The sequence below is a fragment of the Ambystoma mexicanum genome, chromosome 3p (genome assembly GCF_040938575.1).
Source record: "Ambystoma mexicanum isolate Mex_15411 chromosome 3p, UKY_AmexF1_1, whole genome shotgun sequence".
NCBI classification, from domain to species: Eukaryota; Metazoa; Chordata; class Amphibia; order Caudata; family Ambystomatidae; genus Ambystoma; species Ambystoma mexicanum.
Genome location: NC_090925.1, coordinates 30,003,799 through 30,029,818, shown reverse-complemented (window position 1 = coordinate 30,029,818; position 26,020 = coordinate 30,003,799). Strand labels below are relative to the sequence as shown.

The window sequence follows — 26,020 nt, the reverse complement described above, 5'->3', positions numbered from 1 at the left end:
AGTAGCCCCAGCAATCGGAGATAAAGGGATAAGAATAATAATGTATCTGGATGACATTCTGCTGATGGCAAACAGTAGTGAAACGCTCCAATATCAGATGAGCAGGGTGACAGAATTCCTGACGTCGCTAGGTTTCCTAGTGAATCGGGACAAATAGGAAGTGATTCCAACGAGGAGGATATAATTCCTAGGGTTCGTCATAAACACCAGATCGGCCACATTAGAGTGACCGGCCTGGAAGATGAGACAAAAATAGAGGGATAAGACCTTGCCTCAGTGACGATAGCGAGAGTAGTGAGTCTGCTTGCAGCATCAATCCAAGCGATATTCCCAGGACCCCTACATTATCGAGCCCTGCAACCGCTGAATATGAAACACTTACAACTCAGCTTGCGATAACATCAACTAGACAACCAGATGTAGAATCAAAGACAGAATTAGAATGGTGGCTACAGTATATGGACGCCTGGTACGGGAAGGCCATATTCGGCGATTGGCCCAATCTGGTGATAGAATCTGATGCCAGCAGAGCAGGGTGGGGTGCTCACTGCGGAGAGGTAGAGACCGGGAGCAAGTGGACTACGGAAGAACTCCAATTGCACATCAACTGTCTAGAACTGCTAGCTGGGTTGTTTGCGATCAAAGTATTTATGAAAGACAGAGTGAATTCTTGTATCGTGCTGAAGATGGACAATATATCAGCAGTCGGATACATCAATCATTTAGGAGGGACAAAGGCCTAATTATTTAGCAGAAAGTTGCCAAGGATTTCTGCCACTTCTGCCTAGAGTCAGGGACCACAGTAGTAGCGGAGTATCTCCCGGGTAAGCTCAATGTAGTAGCAGACTGTTAATCCAGATACCTAACAGACTCCAGCAACTGGATGCTAGACAAGACAATATTTCAACAGAGGCACTCTGGGGACCAGCACACACAGATCTGTTTGCGTCCAGACTGAACCCGTAAAAGAGCAGATACTTCAGTTGGAGACTAGACCCGATGGCAGCAGACGTAGATGCATTTCTCCAAGACTGGAGAGGGGAGACTCACTACGCCTTCCCGCCATTTATTATGATGAACAGAGTGTTAACGAAAGTTTGCAGAGAGAGAACGACAATGATGGTGGTAGCCCCGATCTGGAAATCGCAAGTATGTTTTCCAACGTTGATGGAACTAGTGACCGATTACCCAAGAGTACTGCCCCCAGGAAATTGTCTTCTCATGGACAGTTAGGTCGTATCATCCTCTGAGAGTGAAAGGGACTCTTCCGCTGATGGCGTGCATGATGGCAGGAGACGCTGGAATCTCCCAGGAATTTCGGCGCAGGCTGCTAGCCTCATTGCAGAGTCATGGGCACCATCGACTAAAAGGAGCTACGACGCAGCTTGGGGTAGATGGTCAGTCGTGCAAAGGATGACGTTTTCATCCTGTTTCAGCCCCTTTAGTAGAAATATTAAACTTCTTAGCAGAGCTACTCCAAACGGGAAAGCATATAGAACGATTGGAGTATACAGATCTGCAATATCAGAGGGTCACATACCCATAGAGGGATTGCCTTTGGGGGAGAACATAACAGTAGTTTGACTACTCAAGGGAATAAGATTTAGGAAGCCGCCAAAGTATGACACCTTATGGGATGTTTTGGTAGTCCTGAAACTAGTAGCCAGCTGGCAAGGGAACAGATACCTTTCACTGAAACAATTGTCAGGGAAACTGGCAATGCTTTTGTGCCTAGTGTCCTGTAGGAGAGTAGCAGATGTCAAAGCCATAGATGGGAATAGGAAAGTGTACGGACCGAAGGAGAAACAGTCACTCTAGCCAGAAGAACAAAGACAGATTCGACGTCAATAATCTACCCCTACCTGCAGAACACCCCAAATGGTGTGTAGCAGCCTGCATAAAAGAATAGGAGCATAGGACCGCAGAGATGAGGTCGATGGGGGCGACACAGGTGCTAATAGCGTGTAGAACACCTCACAGGGCAGTAGCGACAGCCACCGTAGCAAGATGGGGGAGAGAAGTGTTGCAGTTAGCAGGAATTGATATGACGAAGTTTGGAGCGCATTCCGTTAGGGGCAAAATGGCTTCAAAAGTGCTAGCACAGGGCACGATGTTGCAAGAAATCCTACGTGCGGCTGACTGAGCTAGTGATACTACTTTTAGAACATTCTATTTTAAACCTGTACAGTCGGTGGCAAAGACAGTAATGACAAGCTATGAAGAAGCATAATGCTCGCCTCCGTCTTGACATAAAATGAAGATTACCCCTGCTAATAGTGCAGGGAGTCTTGATTCTATTAAAGACTTGGAGGCGAGCATTACTTTCCCGCCCTAGATACACTGGAGAGTTAATGTTGATGTAGAACGATGTACTCACTCATGATACATTTCTCCCAGAATAGGGTGTGTATCCACCTCCCAAATGTCCACATGTTTGGACTAGTTCAGAGTTCAGTTCAAGTTGGAGTGCAGTTGAGGGCATTCAAGAAGAGGGAGAGAACAGGAAGCAGAAGGACTAAGAAGAGCATGTGGCCAGGACATTGGGATTACAGTTGGCCTGGGATGAAAGGGAAATGTAGTTTTTTGGTTCAAAAATTAAAAACAAAAACAACAAAAAGTGTTTATTGGAAACTTCTCGAGAAAGGAATAAATTGAAGATGAAGCATAACGCTTGCCTCCAAGTCTTTAATGGAATCCAGACTCCCTGTGCTATTAGCAGGGGTAATCTTCATTATGTCCTGCTAAGCGAATTTTCATTTGCCAGTATTATTCCTCTTTGCATCTGTCAGCCTGAACCAAAACCGATAAACGGCTTTCCCAGAGCCTACCTGTTAATATAAGCCTCAGTGTAAATGAATTTCCATTTACCACTGTATTTTCGCTTTTGCTTTCTCCCAACAAACGATTTTCCTACTGTGTTTCGATTTTCCCTGGTGTGCTGATCAGTATTCTTTAAAGCGGTGCCTCTCTCCTAAGTGCAAGCAGTAAGAATTTTCTGTTATTCTGTCCCCTAGCAGGTGTGAGAAATAACAAAAAAAACATTCTTCCATTTTTGCTCTTCCCATATTGTGGTGGTGTGGGTCACCCCAAAACCGATTTATACTTCTACTCCTTGCCACCGTCTTCCATTTAAAGGAATCAAGTCCAATTGATGTTTGGGGGTGAGTGTTGCCGGGGAGTGCTTAACTGTAGGTGCCATCACTTTGTGTGGAATTGTTATTTTCCTGTTTTGTTAATAAAACAAAAGTGAGTGTAACAATCTATTTCAACCTGGTCGCTCTAGATAGGATATTGCATTTGTGTTGCCACAATTTTGTTGGCTGTTGTATTTTGATTACCCTCATTTACATTGAATAATAAATTAATAAAATATCTTATTAATACACACCGGCCTGGTTCCTAATCCATTGTGACACGGGGTGTTTGTGGAGGTTGGCTGCGAGACTGGTTGGAGGCCTACTCAAAGAATCTGTAGTATACTAAAGCACCAGTCATTGTAGGGGAAGGAGTTCCCTGGCTGGCATGTGCCGTTTAATAAACCGTGACAAACATACCACCTTCAAGAGACCAAATGAGCCTCGGGGTCCTCCACTAACCAATACAGCCTGGTTTTGGGCCAAGGGGAATGCTCTTTAAAACTTTTTCCTCTGTCTCAGGCTTCAAGGGAAGGGAGATATCTACCCTGTGGACTCCCATGGTGGAGAAGGACTTGGTGGAGAGACCATATCATGAGAAAGGACCTCATGAGCCTGGCTCTGATCACTTTCTTGTCATTTTTGCACTGTGGTCCTGGCCAGGAAGCCACCACTGAGATAATCACATTGAGATAAGTGCAAGGTCCATCAGCACCGCTATTTACATGTTGTGCAGCCCTATTCTCTGTGGAGCCGGTAATGCCACTGTTGATGTGGCTGCTGTGGGGTGTGGTGCACCGCAGTCCTGTTTATTGGTGTCTCTGCAGGCAGTCCTCGACCCAGCACTGTCGCTTGGTGGTCCAGTGGCATTTATCCTGGTACCCACAAAGTGCAGTGTTCTTACAGTGTTAATGACCACTCATGCAGCACCGGGGGGAGGTAGTGGGGGGGTGGATTCCGAGGAAGGTTGTGCATCCTCCTAGGAAGAGGAACCTGGACCACTGCGCCCTTCTCTCTGTCCGTTCAGTCTTGACTCCGCTGCAAAGTCCACCGGGCACTCCTGCGCTGGCTCCCTGCGGAGCTTCTCCTGAGATCTGCGCTCTCACCCAGAGTGCCTGAGGCCCCCAGACCCACCAGCACTACACAGCCTTGCCGTGGTTACAGTCCCCTGCAGGGTGTTGCTGCGGCCTCTCAAGCTCCAGCACACAAGTGGCCTACTGGCAATTATTACACCGGGGTCTGCCCCCGAAAGCCTGCCTCACCCAGCGACCTCAAATGCCTCACAGATACCTGACCGCTGGACTGGCTCCTGCTCCTCACGGTTGCGGGACTGGCAAAATACTCCCCTCCCCCCACCCCCCCTTGAGACTGAAATCCCAAAAACTGGGAAGAGGAGTCTCCTGCATTGCCGGGGAGGCCCCCGTACAGCGGGACAGATGTTCTCTTTCTTTGGCCTCAGTGGGCCCAGGCCACACACTTCCGGCAGGCCGTTCTGCAGCCTTGCCTGCGCACTCTATGGAGCCACAGAGCGGATCGGGGACCCAGTTTTCTCCGGTCTGCATTTGCTCGTCCACAACTTTGTTCAGGTTTAGGGCTAGAAGCCCCTGATTGTGTTTCGGCATTCCTTTCCCTGGGGGGCACGTAGTCTACTGCCTGGGGCTGTCAGAGGTAGGGGGGGTCAGAACCCTTCAATGCCTGGAAGAGACTGAGCTATGCAGAAAGGCTACTGCATCTCTGCAACCCCTGGTGGCCAACCCTCTGTTTTTATTTTATGAAGAATTTTGGATTAAGGGAGATTGATATCTTGGGTAATCTGAGGAAAACCCTTTGCACGAAGGGGATGGTGATGAATATTGCATTTGTTGATTATGACAGTGCTTTTGATACAGTAGATCGTGACTTGCTATGGGGGGAAAAACTCCGCACCCGGGGCTGGGATCCTGTAACTTTAGATTCAATCAAATCTCTTTGTGCTGACGCTAGGGTGCCGCTGAGGATTGATCCGGATGGGATATTCAGCCCTGAAATGAAAACTAATAAACCAAGGAAGCACTTTATCTCTGACATTCTTTCATCTTTGTGTAGCTCACCTTAATGGGGAACTAGATAAAGGTAAGAACTTCCCGCCAGGCATTGGCTCCCATCGTGTGTGTTTTTTTTTTTTTAATGTACGCGGATGACGCGGTTTTAATGGATAACGACCAGATTGGAAAGAACTTTAATAACTCTTCAGAATCCCGCAGGTGATGATCATTTGAGGATCAATTACAAGAAGAGGAAAATGATGATGATGATGATTGTGAGGGCCGTGAAGATATGTTGTAATAAATATAAATGGAAATTAACAAATAAGATCATGGAAGAAGTGAATAAATGTGTATATTTGGGAGTGTGCTTAACAATTTGCAATTTAGCCTGGGTAGATGTTGCCAAAGAGCGCAGAGGATTTGGTGCTATTAAAAGATGTGTGGGGCACAAAGGGGGGGATATTCCACTGAAGGCTGCCTAGACATATATAAAGGAAGCATTGTTGCAAATGCACTATATGGTATGGAGATGTACCTGATAAAGGAAACTGTGTGGCTCTCTCGATTGGAGGGTAAACTGTGGAAGTCTAGATTGGCTTTGCCTAATTCCACTCCCATAGAAGCAATACGCGGCAATTTGGGACTTCTAGCCAAGCAAAGAAAATAGCAATGGGAATACTGAGGGTGAAGGCTTCAAATAAAAGGGGGAATCTAAGATCGATGTATTTGAACCCGTAGGCCCTTTTTAAGTGAGGTAGCACTCTATGGGATGGATGGGGATGCAGAAGTTACTCAAACATCAATGATCAGACCGACTCAGGAAGTTGGCAAATAGTTAGCTGTTTCATTAACAATTATCTAAAACAGGGAGTACAACGGACGTCTCACAGCATATCTCGGCGATTTACATAAAAACTCTTTTATAGGAAAAACTAGTCATCAGTGATGTCGTACCACATGGCAAAATAAGAAAACCTAAGTAGGATTGTGGAAGGACAACAGGAACATCTAGGTATACTTTCTATGGGGGATGGAATTGTGATTGGGTCTCTACTGTCAGGTGGACAACTAAGCCCCCCCGTAGTAAAAGTCATCGTCGGTGTCATAAAATATACAAGGTTTCATTGGGTCCTCAAATTATATATCTCTTTGATACGTGTCCCTCTACAATTGGTTGGCACGCTTGTACCCTTCAGGTATATTCCACTCGCTAGCAGCCTGCAAGCTGGTACCCCAGGTGCTTGGTGGGTGGACTTGACCATGCCTCCCCACCCAATTAGCCCATCATCCATTGTCACTCCTGCTTTCTGCCATTCGAATAGTCTTTTGAACTTGGCCTTGCAAGTATCACTACTCCTGGGAATAGAAGGAAGTGTGAGCATACCCTTACCTTCAAGTCTCGGCGTAGTTTGCCCAAAGTCCATCTCCATCTAGACCATGTGACAGACCCTGTTTTGAGCTCCTTCTTCGCATTTAATAAAGTAAATACAACTTGGCAGGCATTGTTATTCTGTAGCACCTTAACAGGAGCTTGTCTCGGCTCTCACGTTCATTGTAGCTTTCCATGATAGATAACCAGATTCTTGGCTGCCTCACCCTTGACACTGGGCCAGACCAGCCTTCTTGATTCGTCCTCCATCGTCCAGCACTCTTATTCAACTGCGCCACACTTTTTGCCCTTCTGCTCATGGCATCCCAGTTTGCTAAAATACGATGTGGAACATCCAGATTATATATATATATTGGTGGCACCGGCGTTACTGCATTTGTACAATTAAAAAATGGCTTGCGTTTTCTTCTGTGCTCTTTACACGTGCAATCTTCATTCCGCACATAAAGGGTCACTCAAGTATTTTCTTTGTCATCAGATTCTATATGTTCTATTCACCTCATCTCTTCTTGGCGTGTCGCCTTGCTTCATCTGACGTCACCAGTCTCCTCTTCCACCCGTCTTTACACGTTTTTCAGCGATCTCTCCCAAGAGGGGTTCAGCTCTTCGTGGACACATAAAGAATGGTTTTCTCAATGGATACCTTGCCTCAAAGGCTTTTCGTGTTCTGGGCATCATTACAGGTGTCGTGCTTGTCACCTTTTCCGGTTCCTAACATAGAAGCAAGGTGGGGACGGGACCTCCGGTAGAGGCATTTGGCTCCTCTTCTTACATATTCTTATTCTGACGGGATGCTTGAACCCTGTGGCTATTCAACGCTGCTTGAAGGATATAGAAACCTTGGGGAAATGGGTTGTAGTACTACATATCCTATCAATCCTGCAGCAACGAGCAGGGAGATCAAACAAAAAGCATGTGTCGGGGGCAGAGGTAATATGTTGATACTCGGTCAAAAAAGGATGTACAGTGATGATGTAGGACAAGGGTTTCCGGTAAACTCTCCCTTTTAAATATATCATTAGATAAACAATATGAAGATGAAAAGATTGGTGATTAGGATGCGTTTGGAGCAGCTCTCGACGTTTGGTAGGACTGGTGCCTGAACTAAGGTACCACATGAAATGGGAAGGTGCAGGATTTGCAAGAATTAAATTGTAACTGTAAGACACCTTCTTACGGCATGCTCTAAATTCTTAGAAATATATGAAAAGGAATATCACGGCGCATTCAATAGGAATTTTATAGACCGTGTTCAAGTTTGTCCCATGCTTATTTTGGAAAAAAACATGTTTTAAATGCAAATATATTTAATATCTGGCAAGTAATTATGGGTGAGAATAATGAAATGTAACTGATCGGTTTTGTTTTATAAATCGTTAAATAGGAAGTGAGTATGAAGTTGTGTTTTTTTTATTTATTTTTAGCAAGAATGAAATGGTCCTTGCACATGTAGTTTCTGACCTGTAGGTATGACATTATTGTAATCATGCCATGGAATAATTGATTCAGTGTTCATAAGGTTTTTATGTAACCAGAAAAACACCATAATAAAAAAAAATATTTCTATAAAACAAAACATCCGTCTCAGATTGAAAGAAGTGGACCTACATGGGACGAAGCTTCCTGATCAGACCTCGAGATAGCAGCCATTCTGGGAAGTAGCCGAATGATGAGGATTCTAGCAAGAATGCTCTTGTCCACTTAAATCAGTGGTCTAGTCCTAGAGGATGAGCAGATTTCTGGGCCTTTGCACAGTTTTTGTGTAGGACTGGGATTGGTGCCTCTTTGTGGTGCTGGGAGGGTCCCCCATTCTATCGACTCCCAGGCTGTATTTATTTATTCTATTTGTTGACAGCGCCCAAACCAGTGAGTATCACAGCGCTGATACATAATTAAGCAAAAGGAACACAAAGGAAGAAGGATTAGCTTGGTAGTAACTTCTGTGGTGTAGTCAGGTAGTGGGAATACCCCAATTTCAGGTTAGTCCTATTTGATAAACAGACAGATTTTTTGCAGTTTTCTGAAGATGAGGTGGGATGTCTGCTATTGGATGTGAAGAGGTAGGGCTATCAACAGGGTGGGGGCAATGACTGTGAAGCAAGTGCCCCCAGCTCTTCTTGAAGATCTGGGGATGGCTACCGGCTGTACATTTCCAGCAAGTAGAAGTCCCCAAAGGTTTTGTAGAACTCACCCAGAATCCAATCTGTTCTGGGGGACTTCCCATTCGGGAGCTCCTTGATCACCTTTTGCACTTCCCTCTCATATATGGGGGAAATCAAGCAGTTCCCTTTGGGTCATGTCCACCTGTAATAGGCTTACTTTATCCAGCCATGCTGCACATCCAGCTCGGTACGAGTACATTTAGACATGTATAAGTTGGTATAAAACATAGAAAATCTCGGATCTCCTTTTCCCTGATTGCACGTAAGCCGTGTTCTTTCACTACCCTCTATATATAGCCACTCTCCTTCGCACCTTTAACATCCCACGCCAAAGTTCTACTTGGTCTATACCACTCCTCTTGCCAGCCTTTGGCTTCCCCCACCAGGAACTAAAGCTTGCGTTCAATAGTTTTCATGAAAATGCAGAACTCTTGCCGGATCTGAAGCATGGGGCTGGGGGGCTAATTTACCAAACATCTGGTCTTCCGCTCCTTCATTTTCTTCTCGCAATCGGAGAGAGTCCCCCTGGCAGCCCAGAGCGCCGCTATCTCCCTTGATATTAATGTGCCCCGGATATGCACGGTAAAAGGTTTCACACACTGTCTTGGGGTTCCTACAGAGTCTGCATTTATATCAAATCACTCCTCTATGTCTTTATTGAGTTGGTCTTTATACACTTGAGGGGTGTTGGTCTCTGCTTCCAGCCCCTACTGGGTCCACTGAAGCCTGGAAACAAGATCGTACATAATACCGGCCGATGATCCGAGAGTGTTTGGGGCGATGATCCGAGAGTGTTTGGGGCAGCATCTTCGTATTGTGGACACATGAAAGCACGCCCCTTGATGCAAAGATCCTGTATCTCCTAGGGGAAGCATTGTGTGCCTGTAAAAAGAACTCCTGGGCCCTGCAGTGTTCAACCCGCTGCATGTCTTTGAGCTCATAGAGTTCCCCAATCTGTTCAATTGCCCTCAACGACCTGGATTGGGGCCAGATGTTCCCAGTGGATTTATCCAGGGTTTAGTCACAAACCATGTTCATATTTTCCCCCTCGCCCCCATGTGAACAGCGACTCTTGGTATGGCACCAGCATGCAGACTATCCTATGGAGAAAGTCTGGGGAGTCTACCTTAGGGGCTTAGATATTTGGATCTGACCCAGTTATCCACAATCTGCCCATCGACTATTAATAGCCTTCCCTCCTCATCACACGTAATCTCCTTCAGTTTGAACAGCAAGGATGTATGTACCAGGATCTCCACGCCCCGTGTGTGCGAGGAGAAAACTCCATGCCCTCCCACCCCCAACATGCCAAGTTGGTTTTGTGCTGTTCCAGGTTTAGCATAACTTTATGGGCTTTAATACAATGATTCAACCCCCTTGCAGCTCAGAGTCCCTGGGAGGGCGCCAGTCAGTATGATGGTAGGCAGCCTGTGAGAAACCAGAAGGTGTCTCAGCCGCTAGTCCCCTGGTCTCTCAGGTGGCCAGGGAAGGACCATCGCCTTTGGGTCCAGGTCCTGGGTGTGGCCCAGTGCGTGAGGATCACCTGAGTGAGGGGTCTTCGGGGAGTGGACACCTGATGGCGAGACGTGGTATCCCTCTCTTCCCTGCAATACCTTTACCCCCTCCTACACAGTAGGATATATGGAAACTCTACCCCACCCCTTTTCCTGCACGAACACTTTCGCACAGAGAGCCTGCTCTGGAAGAAAACAGACTCGCACCCGAGCTGTGTACCTGACATGTCCCACTACTATGGTCAGGCAAAGTCAGGCAATTACTGGCAATCACAAACACCTGACTTCCATTAAACTTCCCCACACGGATAAAAGGCAGAGCGCAAGAGCACACTTTGAGGAGGCAAATCACACGAAGAAGCAGCAGTTTTGAGAAGGCAGCAGAACGAAGGGAGAAAGACGGCAAACCAAGAAGGGCTCATAAGGAGGGAAATTGTCAGGTGAGTACAAAGGCAGCGAATATGGCAAGGAAAATGTGCACAAAATCACACAGTGAATAGCCTTGAATCAAACAACGTGCACACAGGAACCAAGACTCATGTATGCTAAAACCTAGGAGTGCAAATAGAGTGTGACAACAATACAAATATATGAAAAGGGATGTGGGGTAAGCATTTAGATGCTCCTTATGACTGCAAGGAAAGTCGGCAAGCGCCTTACCCCCAATTGCTGTTACAGGTACTGACAGCACTAAGCCCACGTAGAGGGCAAGCAACGACAGGATTTGTGAACTAACACTCTTGATGGTATTGAATAAGGTAACGTAAAAACAGTACTCACAAGGACGAGAAATACCTCTTCAATGTCAGCAAGCCCACGAACCCTGTTGATCAAACGGGGACCCAGAAAGGCTATAACAGCAATGGGAGGATAACTAAATACATAAGACTCAAGACAAGGGGCAAGTAAGAATTGTGATTATAGAATAGTGAGGAAAACAAAGGCACTCACACAGGAGCTAGTTACAACAGCACACCACACCTAACAATCAATGGGAAATATATGCAGAAGTGCAAGGGAATGGATTGCAAGAGAAAATAAGGAACAGGAACAGGGAAAAACGTAATTACCAGGGCAAACTTCCCCCACCCATCCAAGGAAAAAGACAGGAAGCTAATATAAAGAGGAAGGCTAAGGCATCAAGGTTTACAGCAGCAAAGGACAAAGTCAAAGAAATATAGAACACAGACTAACTGGGCTGCACCAAAAGGGAAAGCACTGAGAAATGCTGCCTGCAAACAGAGGATGACAGAAAGGGAATCTAGGAAGCAGAAATCAATTAAGCACAATAAATTCGAAATCCAGGCTTAAGGAACAAGAAAATAGAAACTTGGAACTAGGCAAAAAGCTGAGCACCAGGAACAAGAGACCAGTCACAAACAGGGACACTGCATCCTAGACGACTTTGGATTTCACAGCATAAGGCCAAGAAACCAGACTGAAGCATCCTGTATTGTGTGTATGAGATACCCGGGTCCTCCTACAGGGCTGATCAAGCAGGAGAGAAGCAGCAGCCGCTGTGGTACCGTCCTTGGCTCCAAGATCAAAGAAAGACCAACACAGCCAGTGAGCTGGGGAAACCAATGCAAGAAAGGTCTGTGAAGTCCAGGGTACAAGCAGCAACCTTGTGTAGAAAGAGCAACAATAAAGATTGTTAAACGTGTGTGTTGAAAGACACAAGGACAGCCTAACGGCTGATGGATGTTTAAACTGTAGCAAAGAAGATACAATATTCATGACAGTGGTCCGGCCCCGCAAGTGTGCTCAATCATAGGTCTCTGTAAGGTATTCAGCCAAGAAGTGGCAGAAACTCAAGTAAAAGATAAAGAATAAGAATTGGTGTGAATCAAAGTGGTCCTGCGACAGTTTAAGCAAAACCCATCACACAATAGAAAGTCTTTCAGTTTTTGAGACAAAGGGGTCTGGGCCCAAAAGAAGGGGATCTGTGGTCCATGACCAAACAAGGGAGACCAATTGCGAACCTGTGAATGTGAAAATCCTGATGGGAACTTTGGCGTTTGTTTTTTATCTCAGGCCCTCTGCAATGAGACTGTCGTTGGGAGAGATACTTTGGCAGAAGGCCCGGATACCTATGTTTTGAACTGTTTCCTCGCGGCCAAGAAGCCAGACTGTGTGTCAAGCCCAAACGTGCCGCCTTGTCCTGTGCTGAAAATGTGGGGAAGGGAAGCCAACTGCTCAGCAATCCGGACATATTATTTCTTGCAGACTTTACTTTTGCCTAAGGATTGGCAATGGGTTTATTAGTGTAGGCCCTTTTTTTATCTTGACCGAGACTCCACTAGGACTGCATTATTATTATTTGATGGTCATAGATTTCTCCCATCCTTAGATTTTGGATTCCGTAGGAGTTCAACCAACCAACTGAAGTTCAATAAACACGCTTGAACTGTGAACACTTGTCTTTATTCATTGTTTGATACCATGCCTCCCTTACACAGCCCCAGAGCCATATGTTATTTCCACCCAACAGCCACTCGGGAAGAAGGGTACCGAGTTGAGGTTTCCCAGGACTTTGTGAAAGAAGGTAAAAGGCAATCAAAACCAAGAGGTCAAAGCGGCCATATTGCCTTTTGTGTAGGAATCCATTGATTCCTATGGGAGGTCCTGGGTATCCCAAAGATTGAGGACACAGAGCCACTGCCAAGTCGGCATGTAGCTGCCACCAGCTCATACCCTGCTTTGTGGGCAACATACACAAGGGGTACAAGGGTGTACCTCCACCCATGAGTGCCTCAAGGGTATGCCATGGGTGTTGTTCACCAAAAGATAAAAAGAAAACCTGCACTGCCAGAGTTAGGAGTCCCTGTCCCTCCATAAGGCATTTCCATCATCACAGCTTGTAATTGCCTGGTATACTCTCCTGCCAGGGCTTTTCATTAATGTGTTTTTTTTCTGCACTTACACTCTTGGTAATTCACCACCTTAGCCTAATTGGCTACTTCACTTTATACATTATATATTGACTTGTTACTGATTCTTATGTGTATGTTGTACATAAGTGCAAACTTCAAATGTTCCCTTCTTTAGCTGATGCACTCTCTTTCTCTCTTTCGGATTTAATAAATGGCTTTCTTTCTCTGTTCTGTTTTCATCGCTTACACGCATGAGGTTTGTTCGCCAATCCGCCCCAGTAGGCACTTCTTCCCAGCATGGACTCACCAGCTCTTTGTGTAGTTCCGTGTCCTTCTTGCACCCTGCCGACAACAGTCTTTGAGTGATTTCTTCCTCTGCAGCTCAGCTTTCTGCGTCACTGCTTCCTGTGGTTCCAGCTGGGCTTCTCTGCTTCACATGGGTTTTTGGTAGGTGCCTCTCTACTTTCTTCTACCGGCAAATGCCCAGGAGCCAAGAACTGGCTACTGGCGTTCCCGCCACCTGTAGGCTTCCTCTCGCAGCTTTCCGCTTCTCAGGACCTGCGCCAGTTGGCTCCGCCATCTTTCTCATAACCCATTGGTCGCACAGAGGAGCAGCTCACTCCTACCAGCAGTCTACCATTGTTTCTGGTGGTTCTGTTTGGAATGTCCTGGTCACAGGTGCATGCTCCCAACAACTAGACTGTTGCCTGTGCTCAGGGTTTCTCCTGCTCTGTTCCTCCATTCCTCTTCCTCGTGGCAGGGTTAAGGTGTTTCTGGGAACTGTAATCCTGTTTTGCTAGTTTACAGGAAAACAATGGAGGAATGTTTCTAATAGGTTTTGAGGACAGTCAGTGTTTGGTTGGTCTGTAGATTGGAATGATGGAGATTCAGCACTCTTCTTTGACGGAGTAGTGGAAGAATCACAATATGCCATTAGAGTGTTACACATGGGAGATTCACCCTGCAAGGGAAAAGAAGATGCCATGTCGCATCAGATGAAGCCATGGTATTTCCCCGAAGGTTCTCTCCTCCCATGTGATCCTCCCTCACTCAGCTGCCCCCAGGGTGAGGATCAGGTAGCGGATCCTGTCCCCTGGCAACATGGGAGGAGGTCACTGCCTGGGAAACAGTGATGACTCCCATTAGATTCATCACACAATCTACAATTGATTGCTGTAATATTCCTATTTAATTTGACAGCCATCCTCTTAGAGATGTGGCCTCCTGCATGCAATGCAGCCCGGCCAATGGCCAGAAGCCAAAGATGGTGCATCATTTTCGTTCCCACATTAGAAAGGAGCTGTAATTGGTAACCATTAATCACAGCTTGTCAAGGGATCTCACTTGCATTGCCTAGTGTATTATTTTATAATATGCCAAGAAATGCTTTTGTGCTGCACACTATCTGAAATGTTGTAACATCTTCAGTGCTAATGATAGTGGAAAATCACCAGTCTAATCACACGGCTGCAGCCGTCTCGATCACTTTAAAATTAAAGGTAGCTCTTGTTACTTCAGTGGTGCGCACCCACAAACCCTTCTCTTGGGGCCACGTTTTCCACAAAAATCACTAATTTAAAATATTTTGGGACCCCCTCTAATTTTGTTTCTTCTTGACATAACAGCACCACGCTTGGCAGAACCATTCAGAGTCAGGCTTACAATGAATGTTCAGGATTTCATGCAGTTTCATTGAGTTGCGCCAAAGATATAAGCCATCCGAAAACTGCTTTTCACCAACCTTATAATGCACAAATAGGCATAGATGTCCCCGAACATCTGTCATGTTTGTGGGCACTGTTCGCGGATGTCGGAGTTAAAAAGCCACCACGTTTTTTTGGGCTTTTTAAGCCATATCCCATCCTCATCACCCCTCACATCCTCGGAGATTGTTTCATTAGTTTGGCATGTGCAATGTTATTTTATGTTTTTACTGCGATGTCCGGGCATCCAAAATGGCTGACATTTCCCAAAAACAAAATGGATGAGTGGTAGCCTGATACATTTTCTGCATTCAAAGCAATTGCACAGATGGACTGGGTACAGTGTACACATCCCGAATGGCAGCATCTGGAGGAGGGTAAGAAGTGGACTTAGTACCTGGAAGCACAACCGGTAATACCCTGGGCAATGGAGAACCAATGCAAAAAAAAAATGAAGCCAATGAAACGCAGTCACAATGAAGCAAGGTTAATGCGCACACACAAATTGGTGGCGATGCAAGGCAAAGGTTCCTGACAGCGCGGATGTTCGTTAGAACTTAGTTTTAGTATAAATGAATTGAATTCCAGGTAAATGCAAAAAAGATACTGCATGGGTACAGCAGTTAGAGAGGGATACAGAAAGGGTAATGCAACCGGGGTGCAAGATCTTGGTGGGGGGAGCAGAGGGATGTAGCACCCAAAGCGGGGCCACATATGGGCAGCAGTAATGGGAAAGACATGCCTTTGCAAAGAAGTCTGTTAAATCAGAACCTGTCAGTGCACATAACTGACCTAACGTAGTGGTCTCTTTCCAGACAAGAAAGACGAATGGGTAGACAACCTTGACATTGAAGTCTACTTGAGGGTCACCTGGACACCATTTTGCGGAACAAAGACCAGCTCAACATGGATCCGCACTCTGGGCAGTCCAATCGAGACCACCTGCAAGTGAACTCCCGCCAGTAAAGCAGCTGCTGCCACCTAGTTCCTACTCCATTGGATCTGGGAGAGATGGATTCACTGCTAGAGTGAGGCAGGGCGGCCTCGGAATGTCATCTCGAAGGTATGTGACCACACGTGGCCTGACGCTGCTAAGGAATCATTTCAAGACTGAGCGAGAGTCCTTTGGGTATGTTGAGATATGGCTCCTTTGGGAAAATGACATATTGGAAAGACTTATGTTCTGGGAAACTTGAGTCCCGGATTTCTGTGCGAGGAGTGTCCAACCTAAAGTAAATTGGGAGGCAAGGAGGCCAAACCCAGAGTGGCACGGAAAAAGGAAACCAACCACTGGGCTCTGGTCAAGTGAGTTCAGTGACTGCAGGGAAATAAACTAGACCCTGCATTCTGGGGGGGACGGGGAAGCCAAGCAGTGTACTCTGAAGTACGAGTTCAGCGTCCAAAACAGGTACAGTATACTGGTTAAGCGGTAGATCCCAGAGGGTGTTGAGCGAAATTAACTTTGGTCATTGCTATGAATCGTACACACGCCTCGGTAATAGGATTCAAAGTGCAACACATGTTTCGCTTAATATTTTATTGGTGTGTATGAAATAAGGTCTTGGGTTGGATAAATGCCTATTGGCAGTAGGGGCTACAAATAAACTCAAGGATGGGATAACCCAAAGTATAGTCTTCTGGGTACACCCTGTTGCTTGGGAAGGGAAGGGAGTGGGGAGGGGGCAGAGTGGGCGTTCAAAGGTTTTAACATAGAAAGTCTTGAACCTGCTCTTAGAATTCTCCGTCCTCCAGGAATGCCCTATTCTAGTCCCAAAAGTTCAATCCTTGATGACCAACAAAGTTGGAGACTTAGAAGTCCTTTTGCCTCAAGCGTAACGCTAATCTACAACATCAGTTTGGACAACAAAATGTCAGTGACCCTATCCTTTAAAGTACATCCCCATTCTACAATGGAAAAACATACCAAATCGCTTCCTGGGCACTCCCCTCCTGAGGGCACTCGCAGATCTGCCTTCTACGGGATTCCCGGTTAATACAAACTTGCCAGACCTTCTGACTGCCTTTTTGTTTCTATAAGTCCTCGACCTTTTCAGGTTTCTTCACACTTGGATTTATGTAGACTTCTGCCAGATCTTCCCATGACCTTCGGTTCTGCCGGGTTCCTTTCCAGTCTCACGGCGCTCTTCATTTCTGTTGGGTTTCTTGCAGGTCTCTCTGTGGCCTTGGTGTCTTAGTAATAGCTAAGCTTTCCACCCCTCGTTCATCGTCCTTTTCAGACACGTGATCTTCTCAACCTGCTGCCAGTGTTCATTTTCTCAAGGCAACGCTTCACATTTAGGTATTGCCTCTGGTACCCAGCTCAGTTTATGCCACCTCTCGCACTAGGTGCTCTTTGACGCACTCTGCTCTTCTGGTTACACCTTTCCGGTATACTCATCAGAATAACGGTTACGCAGTAACTGTATTGCTTCTTACCACGCAGTTTTCTCCCATGGTATCCTTGGAGTCTGTTCACCTTATTAGAATGTCCCCCTTTTCTCTTTTTTGGCTTTGCCAGCGAGTTAATTCCTAAGGTTTAGTTACTCCCTGAGGGTCTTGTTTATTGGTCTACATTCGTTGTGGCTTTTGAATCCTGCGTTCATTGGCTCTTTTTCAGCCAATGGTAAAGATGTGTTTGCTCGGACCACCCCAACCCTCTGAGCTCTATCGGATGCACAAACTGGAGTGGGCACACGTCTGCAATGTTCCACGCATTTCATGCCAGCCGAGTCGGCTTCTGCAAGTGACCACGAGCACTCTCCCTCTTACTTGTGAGCTGAGCAGTTTCGCAGAGGTCCTTGCAGTTTGTTTCTTTCTTGTGTTCACATTCCATGAACGTCTTTCAGTTGCAAGCCGGTTGCAGGACTACGGTGTGGACGCACTTTAAAATCCATCTATCTTCATTGCGTGAGCCATAGGGCATTCTGATATTTTCAGTTAAATCTTCCATATTCACCTTGATGGGATTTTGACTCTCCTAGAGCATGCTGGAATCTGTAGTTCTGAATGTTCCAGACATGGCACGAGAATGCCAACCAATTGTAGAGGGCAATATAACGAAGGTACTTATAGTTTGAGAGCCAATGATATACCGTGTATTTAATAGTGTGGAAGATGACTTGCACTAGAGGTGGGCATAAACTGTCCAACTGACGGTAGAGATCCAATCACAATCCAACCCCTTATAGAAAAAGTATACTTGGATGTTCCCCCTGAGCCTATAAAAACTCATCATAGGTTTTTCTTATTTGCCACGTAATATTATGTCACATCTGATGAATTTTGACAATATTACTGTGATTGTTTGTAAAGTATGCTGAGAGCTCGAGCCAAAAAAAAGTCTGTTGTACCTCCCTATTGTAGACAATTGATTTTAAAACAGAAAACTTTGTCATCTTCCTAAGTTTGTTTGATTATTTGGTGTCAGTTATTCTGCATCCCATCCACTGCATGCGTGTTACCCAAAGGGCTGTAAACTCAGTGAGGGTCAATCCGTGTCAAGCACATCTGTGCATTGTGATGAATTTAGGAAATTCGTCCCTTCTATCCAAGGGGTGAAGAACCCCCCACTCCGTTAGGCTAGGGAGGTGAGCCCGCTCTGAAACACCCTTCCAAGGGATTGAGGCAAGTGGGACGCAACTGGAAGAGACTCTATCCTAGGGACAAGGATTTCCGTTCCAGTGAGGAACTCCCCAAGTCATACCCCATGGTGGCATACATGGGAATATCAGATGCACAGAACTGTATGCAATACAGAGACTTGGTTGAAGAGAAAACTAAAATATACTGTCACGAACAACAAAGAGGATCTATCCCGTTAAACAGAAATCGCCATTTAACTGGGACGAGGAGACTGGAAGAGGAGGACAAGGCAGAGAGACTCTTACGCAAGCAGGGGAGGCCCCTGGCAATATTACACCTAAGAGGGGAGGAGTCACAGAACCTAAGACTTTGGCAACTGATCGCTGAGTGAGAGCAAAGCACCGGATGTGCAACGTCCACACTGAGGGAGAAACCAAGGAGCAGACGGTGGTGGCTTGACCATGGTGACTTTGTGGTCGGCCGGGTGCCCACAGAACAGGGCCAACACCACTGTGCTGCAAAAGCAGCAAATCATCTGTATACCCGCAATGTTACCAGCTCTCATGGAGAAACGGCACAGAGAGCGGGACACGGGAGAAGACTGGGGAATTGAGAAAACAAGCAACCAAAGAGATCGGAGCGAAGGGAGGCTCTGGAGACGTTCCCCCACAGAATACAAGGCGAGGGGAGAACCGGGAGATCATTCTGAAATAGCTGGAACTCACCCCAATAGACTTGACAAGAGTCCATTGAAGTCGAGGAAGTGGAACTATAATAATGAGAGGGTGAATCAAGATAAATGCTGGAAGAGCTGTCAGTAAGATTGAGATGCACATACGCTGGTAAGAGGGGAGAGTACTACATGTGTTAAGAGGCAGAGACTGTTAACCAGTAGGAGAATTCTGTGAAGGGAGGGCAAGGAAGGCCCACAAGAGTAAAGATAAGCCAAGCAAACCACCCCAGGAGAGGGGGAACCTGAAATATCAAGGAAGCATATCACAGCTAAGGAAATATATGCTACCAAAGCCACTACATTGTGGAAGAAAAGATGGGAGAGAGACGCAAAAGGGATTCCTGGAAAATAATCCCTAAAGGGGAGAGAAACCCCAGAGTTTGTGAAAGAGTTACAAGAACTTATAAAGGGGGTGACGAGCCATTTGAAAAAATGATCCTACTAATAAGCAGCCGGAAGACAAGGAGAACATCTTGAGAAGGAAAGATATTTGCCTAAATTATTTTTGTTCGTATAGTGGTAGGGTCAGTTACGATTCGTTTATGGACTTCCTGATAACAGACAAGCACCTTTAGTTCTTTATATCGGCAGGGGACACCCACATAGCAGTAATGAACATTAGGCCTTTTCTTATCATTCAATAGAACCTACCAATAGAACAACACTGTGTCCACATCCTTCTTCTGACCCTCCACAGCATCCTTATAAGGAGGGTGTGGTTTCCAGCATCTGATGATGCAATGCAGATCCAGAGCACAGTAAAGAAGGGCAGAGCTAGTGGTGCAAAGTGGTGCACAATAGTCATTTGGGGCAGAGGAAGCAGGTAGCCAATGGGATGGCAGCTAACACAGAATGTCTGCGGGGGAACGGAAGGGCGATTACTGGTAGAAGTAAGGAGGAAAGGGCTCCGCAAAGACACTTTTCATAGAGGTTGGTGTCTGGATGCTCTATAGAGTGGAGAAAAAACATTCTGTGCAATTAGTAACCAAAAGTGGTGCATCAGTCAGACAATTCATACAAGATGCGTGTGGTCCTCCGCAACAACTGATAAAAGCTCAAAGAAAAAGGCATTCCAACTGTGGCCAACACATTCCCAGAAACTGCATTCCAACTCTGGCCAACAGATTCCCAGCTAAGAAATCTCCAACGAGCTCTAAAGCTTTTTCCAGCCAGACCTTAAAATGCTCTGGCTACAGTAAACCTGGGTGTGTTGAACTGTGGAGCTGACCATTTCCTCTAACAGATCCAAGCTGGTTTCTTTTTGCCTGCTCATGCTGCTTGTTGCTCGCAGGTTGTGCTCTATGGCAATCTTTATGTTGATTGTTCATTTTTGTTTCTTTAGGATATGGGAATCCCCTTTGCTTTTGGCTGCAAGAGAGAATGATGTCGGAGCTATTCGCAAACTGATCGAATGCCCATCCACAAACCTGTTTGCAAGAGGTACAGCTTGTGCAAGGGGCATGGCTTCTGATCACGTTTCCAAAGAGGTGAAGGATGATGGGTGATTGGCGGGGGTGGGGGGGAATGCAAGGCTTGGTTTACTCATTAATTACAAACATTGTACAAGAGACGGCCCCTCTGACAGCCCAGTACTTTCTTCCAGATGATGGGCGGGGTTAAGACTTCAAGTGTAAAATGTCTCGTAGGCATCTCCCAAACCCCACTATCTTCCCCGGTTGCTCCTGTGTGCATCAATTCTTTCTCTTCGTAGCCCGCGCGTGCAGACCATGATGCGCATCACCATGAAGTACCTGCAAATACAACAAATGTCTCCCTGATCCAAACTTACTTGCTCGTATTGACTCCCTATCTCTGACCTTGGCGTACATCTTGTTCTGCAGGTGCAGTGGGCGAGACTGCTCTCCATGTGGCTGCTTTGTATGACAACCTGGAGGCCGCTCAGGCCCTACTTAATGCAGGGCCAGACCTGATCAATGAGCCAATGAAAGCTGAGCTCTATCAAGGTAAGGTCCAATCGGAACATAAGCCAGGATCCCAGTAAGGGAAAGGCATTTAGCTTTGGGGGGAGCGATCATTGATTTGACTGGTTACCAGAGGTTTGAGTATTCAAATGTGTGGTGCATGAGGTCGGTCAACGGGAGGGCGGAAGATGTGTAAGAGGGTCGTCCTTCAACAGTAACTGTGTAGGATAACGACTATCTAGCTAAAGACTGGACATCCTCAACATCACAAAGTGGTCACTTTTGTCACCGTATAACCTGGAAAATGTGCTTTGGTTGAAGCAACTGTTAGGAAACAAGGTAGGATTAGGACTTGTGATAGATGGTGGCTTGATTGGGATGCTTTATCTTCAATTACTGGCTCACCTGATAGGTGAAAAGTGATTGCTGCAGGGCAAGGGCTGCAGGGCCTCGGACATCACTAAAAGACCTAGTTCCCCTCAGAACGTTGGTGAAATCTATTTAGATGAAAAGGAGGCAAGAGTACTTCACATTTAAGGATTAGGAAGGGACACAGGAAGTGTTGCTTTAAAATGTACAGCAGGTTGATGGAAACTCCAAAAGGGTCCTAAATGCTCCAACCGATGTGCATCTCATCGGTTCAAGGGGGAATTGGGGGTTGGACTGTGGATAGAAGCTCTAAGCTGGTAGGACATTCATCTCTAACCTTGGCATGTGTTGGTCTCTTGCAGGGCAGACCGCGCTCCACATTGCGGTGGTGAATCAGAACCTCAACTTGGTGACGGAGCTCATTGACCGGGGAGCAAATGTATCATTCCCACGAGCCATCGGATCATTCTTCAAACTCAGCTCACGCAACCTTATATACTTTGGTAAGTTCCTGCGGATACGGCATTAGGTGTGTGTTTCGGTGAATTTGCCAGAAGTCATCCAGTGCATGTAAGACTGTACTGTGTGTGTACATTTGATTATTTTCTTTCTACTTGCTTAGAATCAATGTCCTCATAAGTAAGGATGATTGCTGAAAAAAAAGCGTTGAGATGTGGCTCTAATGTTTACATGGCATATAATCAAATTAACTCACCTACATTTTGCGCATGATTTTGAGAGCATTCTTTTATTGTACAAAAAGACACTTCAGGAAAAGTGCATCCACGTATGATATGATAGGTTATTTATAACACGCTTAATACCCAGAGGTTTCTAAGGGGTGTGGGGAGTGACGGTCGGACCCTGTCACAGCGGAATGCGCTGATGCTGGGGGAGGGAGGGAGGGAAGTGCAGGTCTGAGTGGAGAACGTGCAAGTGCCGGGTGGCTGCGGAGGGGGCACCTGGGCAAGGCGAGCGCAAAGGGGAGGCCAGGTGGACAAGTGCCAGGGGAATGCAGAGCGGGCAGGGGAATGAAGGTCCACATGCTAAGGGTGAGGCGGGATGGGCTGAACAGGGGTGCAGATCCTGCCAGGCTAGTGCAGGGGAGGGGGAGCCAAGTAGGGCAAGTGCAGGTTTGGGGGAGGGTCAGTGAAGAGCAAGGTGCTGGGATGGACTGGGCAAGGGGGGGGCTTAGTGCACTGTATGAATCGGAAGGAACCTGGCAGCCTGTCAATACGCCAGAGGGGGATATTAGCAGGGGGCAAGGAAGGAAGAAGTTAAAAGGAGGGTCTTGAGAAGCTTCTGGAACTTAAGGAGATCCAGCTCATGTCTGAGAGGGGCAGAGAGAACATTCCAGAGGGAGGGTCCTACATAAGAGAGATCTACCCCCCACTCTCTGCTTAGAAGCGCCTGATCTGCAGAGAGTTGGAGCTAGAAGACCGAAGGGCTCCAGAAGGGAGGTATTTGGGGAGAGAGTTGGAGGAAGGGGGTTACCAGGCCCCGGAAAGTCTTGTGAATCATGCAGAGGGTCTTGAACTTTATCTTTGAAGCAACCGGGACCCAGTGGAGTGATTTTGGGGCTGGGGAGATGGGCTGGAGTCCAAGGATAAGATTTGCAGTCCTGTTTTGGATACGTTGAATGGGGCGAAGGGAGGATTTAGGAAGATTGAGGAAGAGGCTGTTGCAGTAGTCCAGCCTAGAGAGGACAAGCTCTGGAGACATTGAGTTTCTGAGGGAAGGTGAGGAAAGAGACAATGCCTCTGAGGAGGTGCCGCTGAAAGTGAGCCTTCTTGGTAAGGACTGCGATGTGAGGAGGGAAGGAGAGAGGGAGGAGTGGAAGATGACATCAAGGGTGTTTGCCCCACAAGAGGGTAAGGGGAGGGGGGCCGCAGAGGACATCCAAGGAGTAGGAGGGAAGGGGAGAGCTGGGGTCCCAAGCCAAATAAGGGGGTTTCGGGAGGCCCCCCCTCGTTTAAAAAAAAATAAATAATGGTTGAAAATGTTGCATTGTAGAGCATACTTAAACAAAAAAATTGGTAAATAGCCAAACAATTTGCATTTTTAAAATGCCTTTGTTGTACAACCCTCCCCCCGCCCCCTCTATCCACCACTTGCCAAAATCAGCTCAACGGACCAGCGCAAACTAACACACACACATTCATAGAGCAATCACTTTATCATTCACACGAGCATCCATCGCCATACACTCACTCATAACACAAGGATGCACGCATCCATACACATGTATAAATAAAAAAATAAATGAACATAAACATACCTTCTGCATTGGCCTGTGTGTGGGTGTTGAAACGCCCTGCTCCGGGCTACTCCGTCAGTATGTGCGAGGTTGAGCACAAGCTCTCCCTTGCACATACAGACATGCAGTGCCACAGCCAGCATTTCCAATGAGCTATGCAATGCTGGCGAAGCAAAACGCCCCAGCCTTGCATGGCTCAGTGAGCATGTGCGGCTGGGGAGCTAAACTGAACTGTCAAAGGGAAATCGTGTTTTCCTTTGACAGTTCAGTCAGCCCAGGAGCACTCCCGCAGCTGGACAAAACAGCTGAGAGTTCTCACTGTTTTACTGGGCTGGCTACTTAGCTCCTCCATAATGGGTGAGGGGGTCACTGGGTAGGCATCCCCTCGCCATTATGGATGAGCCACCAGGCTCAGACTGGCCTATAGGGCAATGCCTGTACCAAAAATGCAAAATGCTAGTGTGGGCCAGTCAAAATGGGGCACCTTTTTGGCCAATGAGGGCCAGTTTGATGAGTTACTTCACTTTGCAGTTAGTAATTTTGACCATTGTTGCTGAATAAATATTCTTTAAATATCACAATTTACTTACATTTTAACACAAAGCACCCCCGTTGGGTACTATTGAAAGTCTGTGACTAAAGGAATGAATATCCATTTACAACTGCGGGACCCTTTTTCTTTGGTGCCTGAGACAGTAGCATGCTTCAGCCCGACCATGTGAGCCGCCACTGCCCATTTCTACCAATCCTCTTTTTAATTTCTTTTTACATTTCATGCAAGGCTTTCAAAGCCCCCCCAGGGATGCACCCGCGGCCCCCTGCAGTGGCGTGCTCCACAGTTTGAATCCCACTGCCCTAAACAGATGCCAATCTTATTCTTTCAGCTGTCATGTTTAAACTCTCACGCCTCGGTGCATAATGTTCAGTGTACCTCTGATTTCTCCACAGGTGAGCATATTCTATCCTTTGCTGCTTGTGTTGGACATGAAGGGATTATCCGGTTGCTCATCGAAAAAGGATGCAACATCAGAGCGCAGGACTGCCTCGGTAAGAGACCATGTGTGAGTTATGGGGTGGGGAAGGCATGTGGCATGCTTTTAGTGGACAATCTTCCAGATGGAAAAGTGAGATGAACTTGTGGAAGGCCCTTGTCCCTTGTGTGTGGTGGATACATTGTCAGATGCTCAGAATTGAACCATATGCCATAGTAGTGGGATAGAAACATTGACAGGACCTACTTTCCATTCCAAAAGTGCTCATACTTGGATAGTGTAAGGAAGGCATGGTGTCAAGCAATGAAGACAGACGCATGTGATCTCCATTCAAGGGTGTTTACGGAACTTCAATGGGTTGGTTGAAGGTCTATCTAAACCTAAATCTAAGCATGGAAGCAAGCTACAGCCATCAAATAGTAATAACGCAGTCCTAGTAGTCTCTGTCAAAATAAAAGGAACTTTACTAATAAACCTATTACCAATCCTTGATTCTAAATACAAAAGGGTGTTTGACAATGTATGCACAAAAGGAAAGTGTTCAAGAAATATGTCAGAGCGGTAGAGCAGCTGGGTTCCCTTCCCCATGTTTTCAGCACGGGTGTGATGCTGTAAACGCATTGGCGGACAAGACCTCATGTCCTTGCCCTTTACTCATTTTTCATGTGTTTCTGTGTTTCTGCACAGGAGTCCATGTGGGAATCCTGGCAGTGCAGCTCTTCCTCTTTTTGGTTGTGTTGATCAGACCCTTGGGATATCCTTCTGGCACCCATGGGTGGGGGTGTACAACCCTGTATCCTAGTGTATGTTTTTGGACACCTGTGTGTGGCCCACAGAGCAGGGTATGGGCTGTTGGCAGCTCCATGCTGAATTTGACAGGTGCTCTGAGTATCCTGAATTTTGGTATACCCAGACCCTGCCCTAGGAATCAGTGGATTCCTGATAGGAGACAAGATGGTCCCTGGGGCCTCTTGCTTTCTATTACCTGTTAACCTGTTTTCCCAAAGTCCTGGGAAGCCCTGACTCTGTCCCTTCCCCTGACTGGCTGTTGGGTGGAAGTTCCATATATGGTATTGTGGGGGAAGTCCACGCAAGACTTGCTGGAGCCTTCCCAATGACTGTATTTTGTGGGTACACCCGTGAGGTTGGACCTGGGTGTATGGAGTGTGTGACCAATATACAGTTTGTGTTATGGGTGTCTGGTTTCTAGTGTGTGTCTCAATGAATGAGACAGCCTGCCAGAAACTGGTATGAATGCAGTGTGGTGTGCTGAAAGACTGGGTGCTTGTCCCAATCCACGCTCCTTGTTGTGAGAGGCTGGAGGGAAGAGAATGGCCTGAATGCACTGTGAGCCTGATTGGC

At 46.5% G+C, this 26,020-nt stretch overlaps 1 protein-coding gene across 2 annotated transcripts in view; it reads left to right on the top strand.

The window, feature by feature from the left end:
- LOC138580095 (transient receptor potential cation channel subfamily V member 6-like) overlaps positions 1-26,020 on the top strand; it is a 164,284-nt gene that overhangs the window by 43,492 nt on the left and 94,772 nt on the right. For both annotated transcript variants that reach the window (XM_069650373.1, XM_069650374.1), the window contains exons 2-5: positions 20,461-20,558; positions 20,960-21,082; positions 21,772-21,912; positions 24,615-24,713. In XM_069650373.1, coding sequence (XP_069506474.1) covers positions 20,461-20,558; positions 20,960-21,082; positions 21,772-21,912; positions 24,615-24,713 — 461 coding nt within the window. The remainder of the gene's footprint in view (positions 1-20,460; positions 20,559-20,959; positions 21,083-21,771; positions 21,913-24,614; positions 24,714-26,020) is intronic.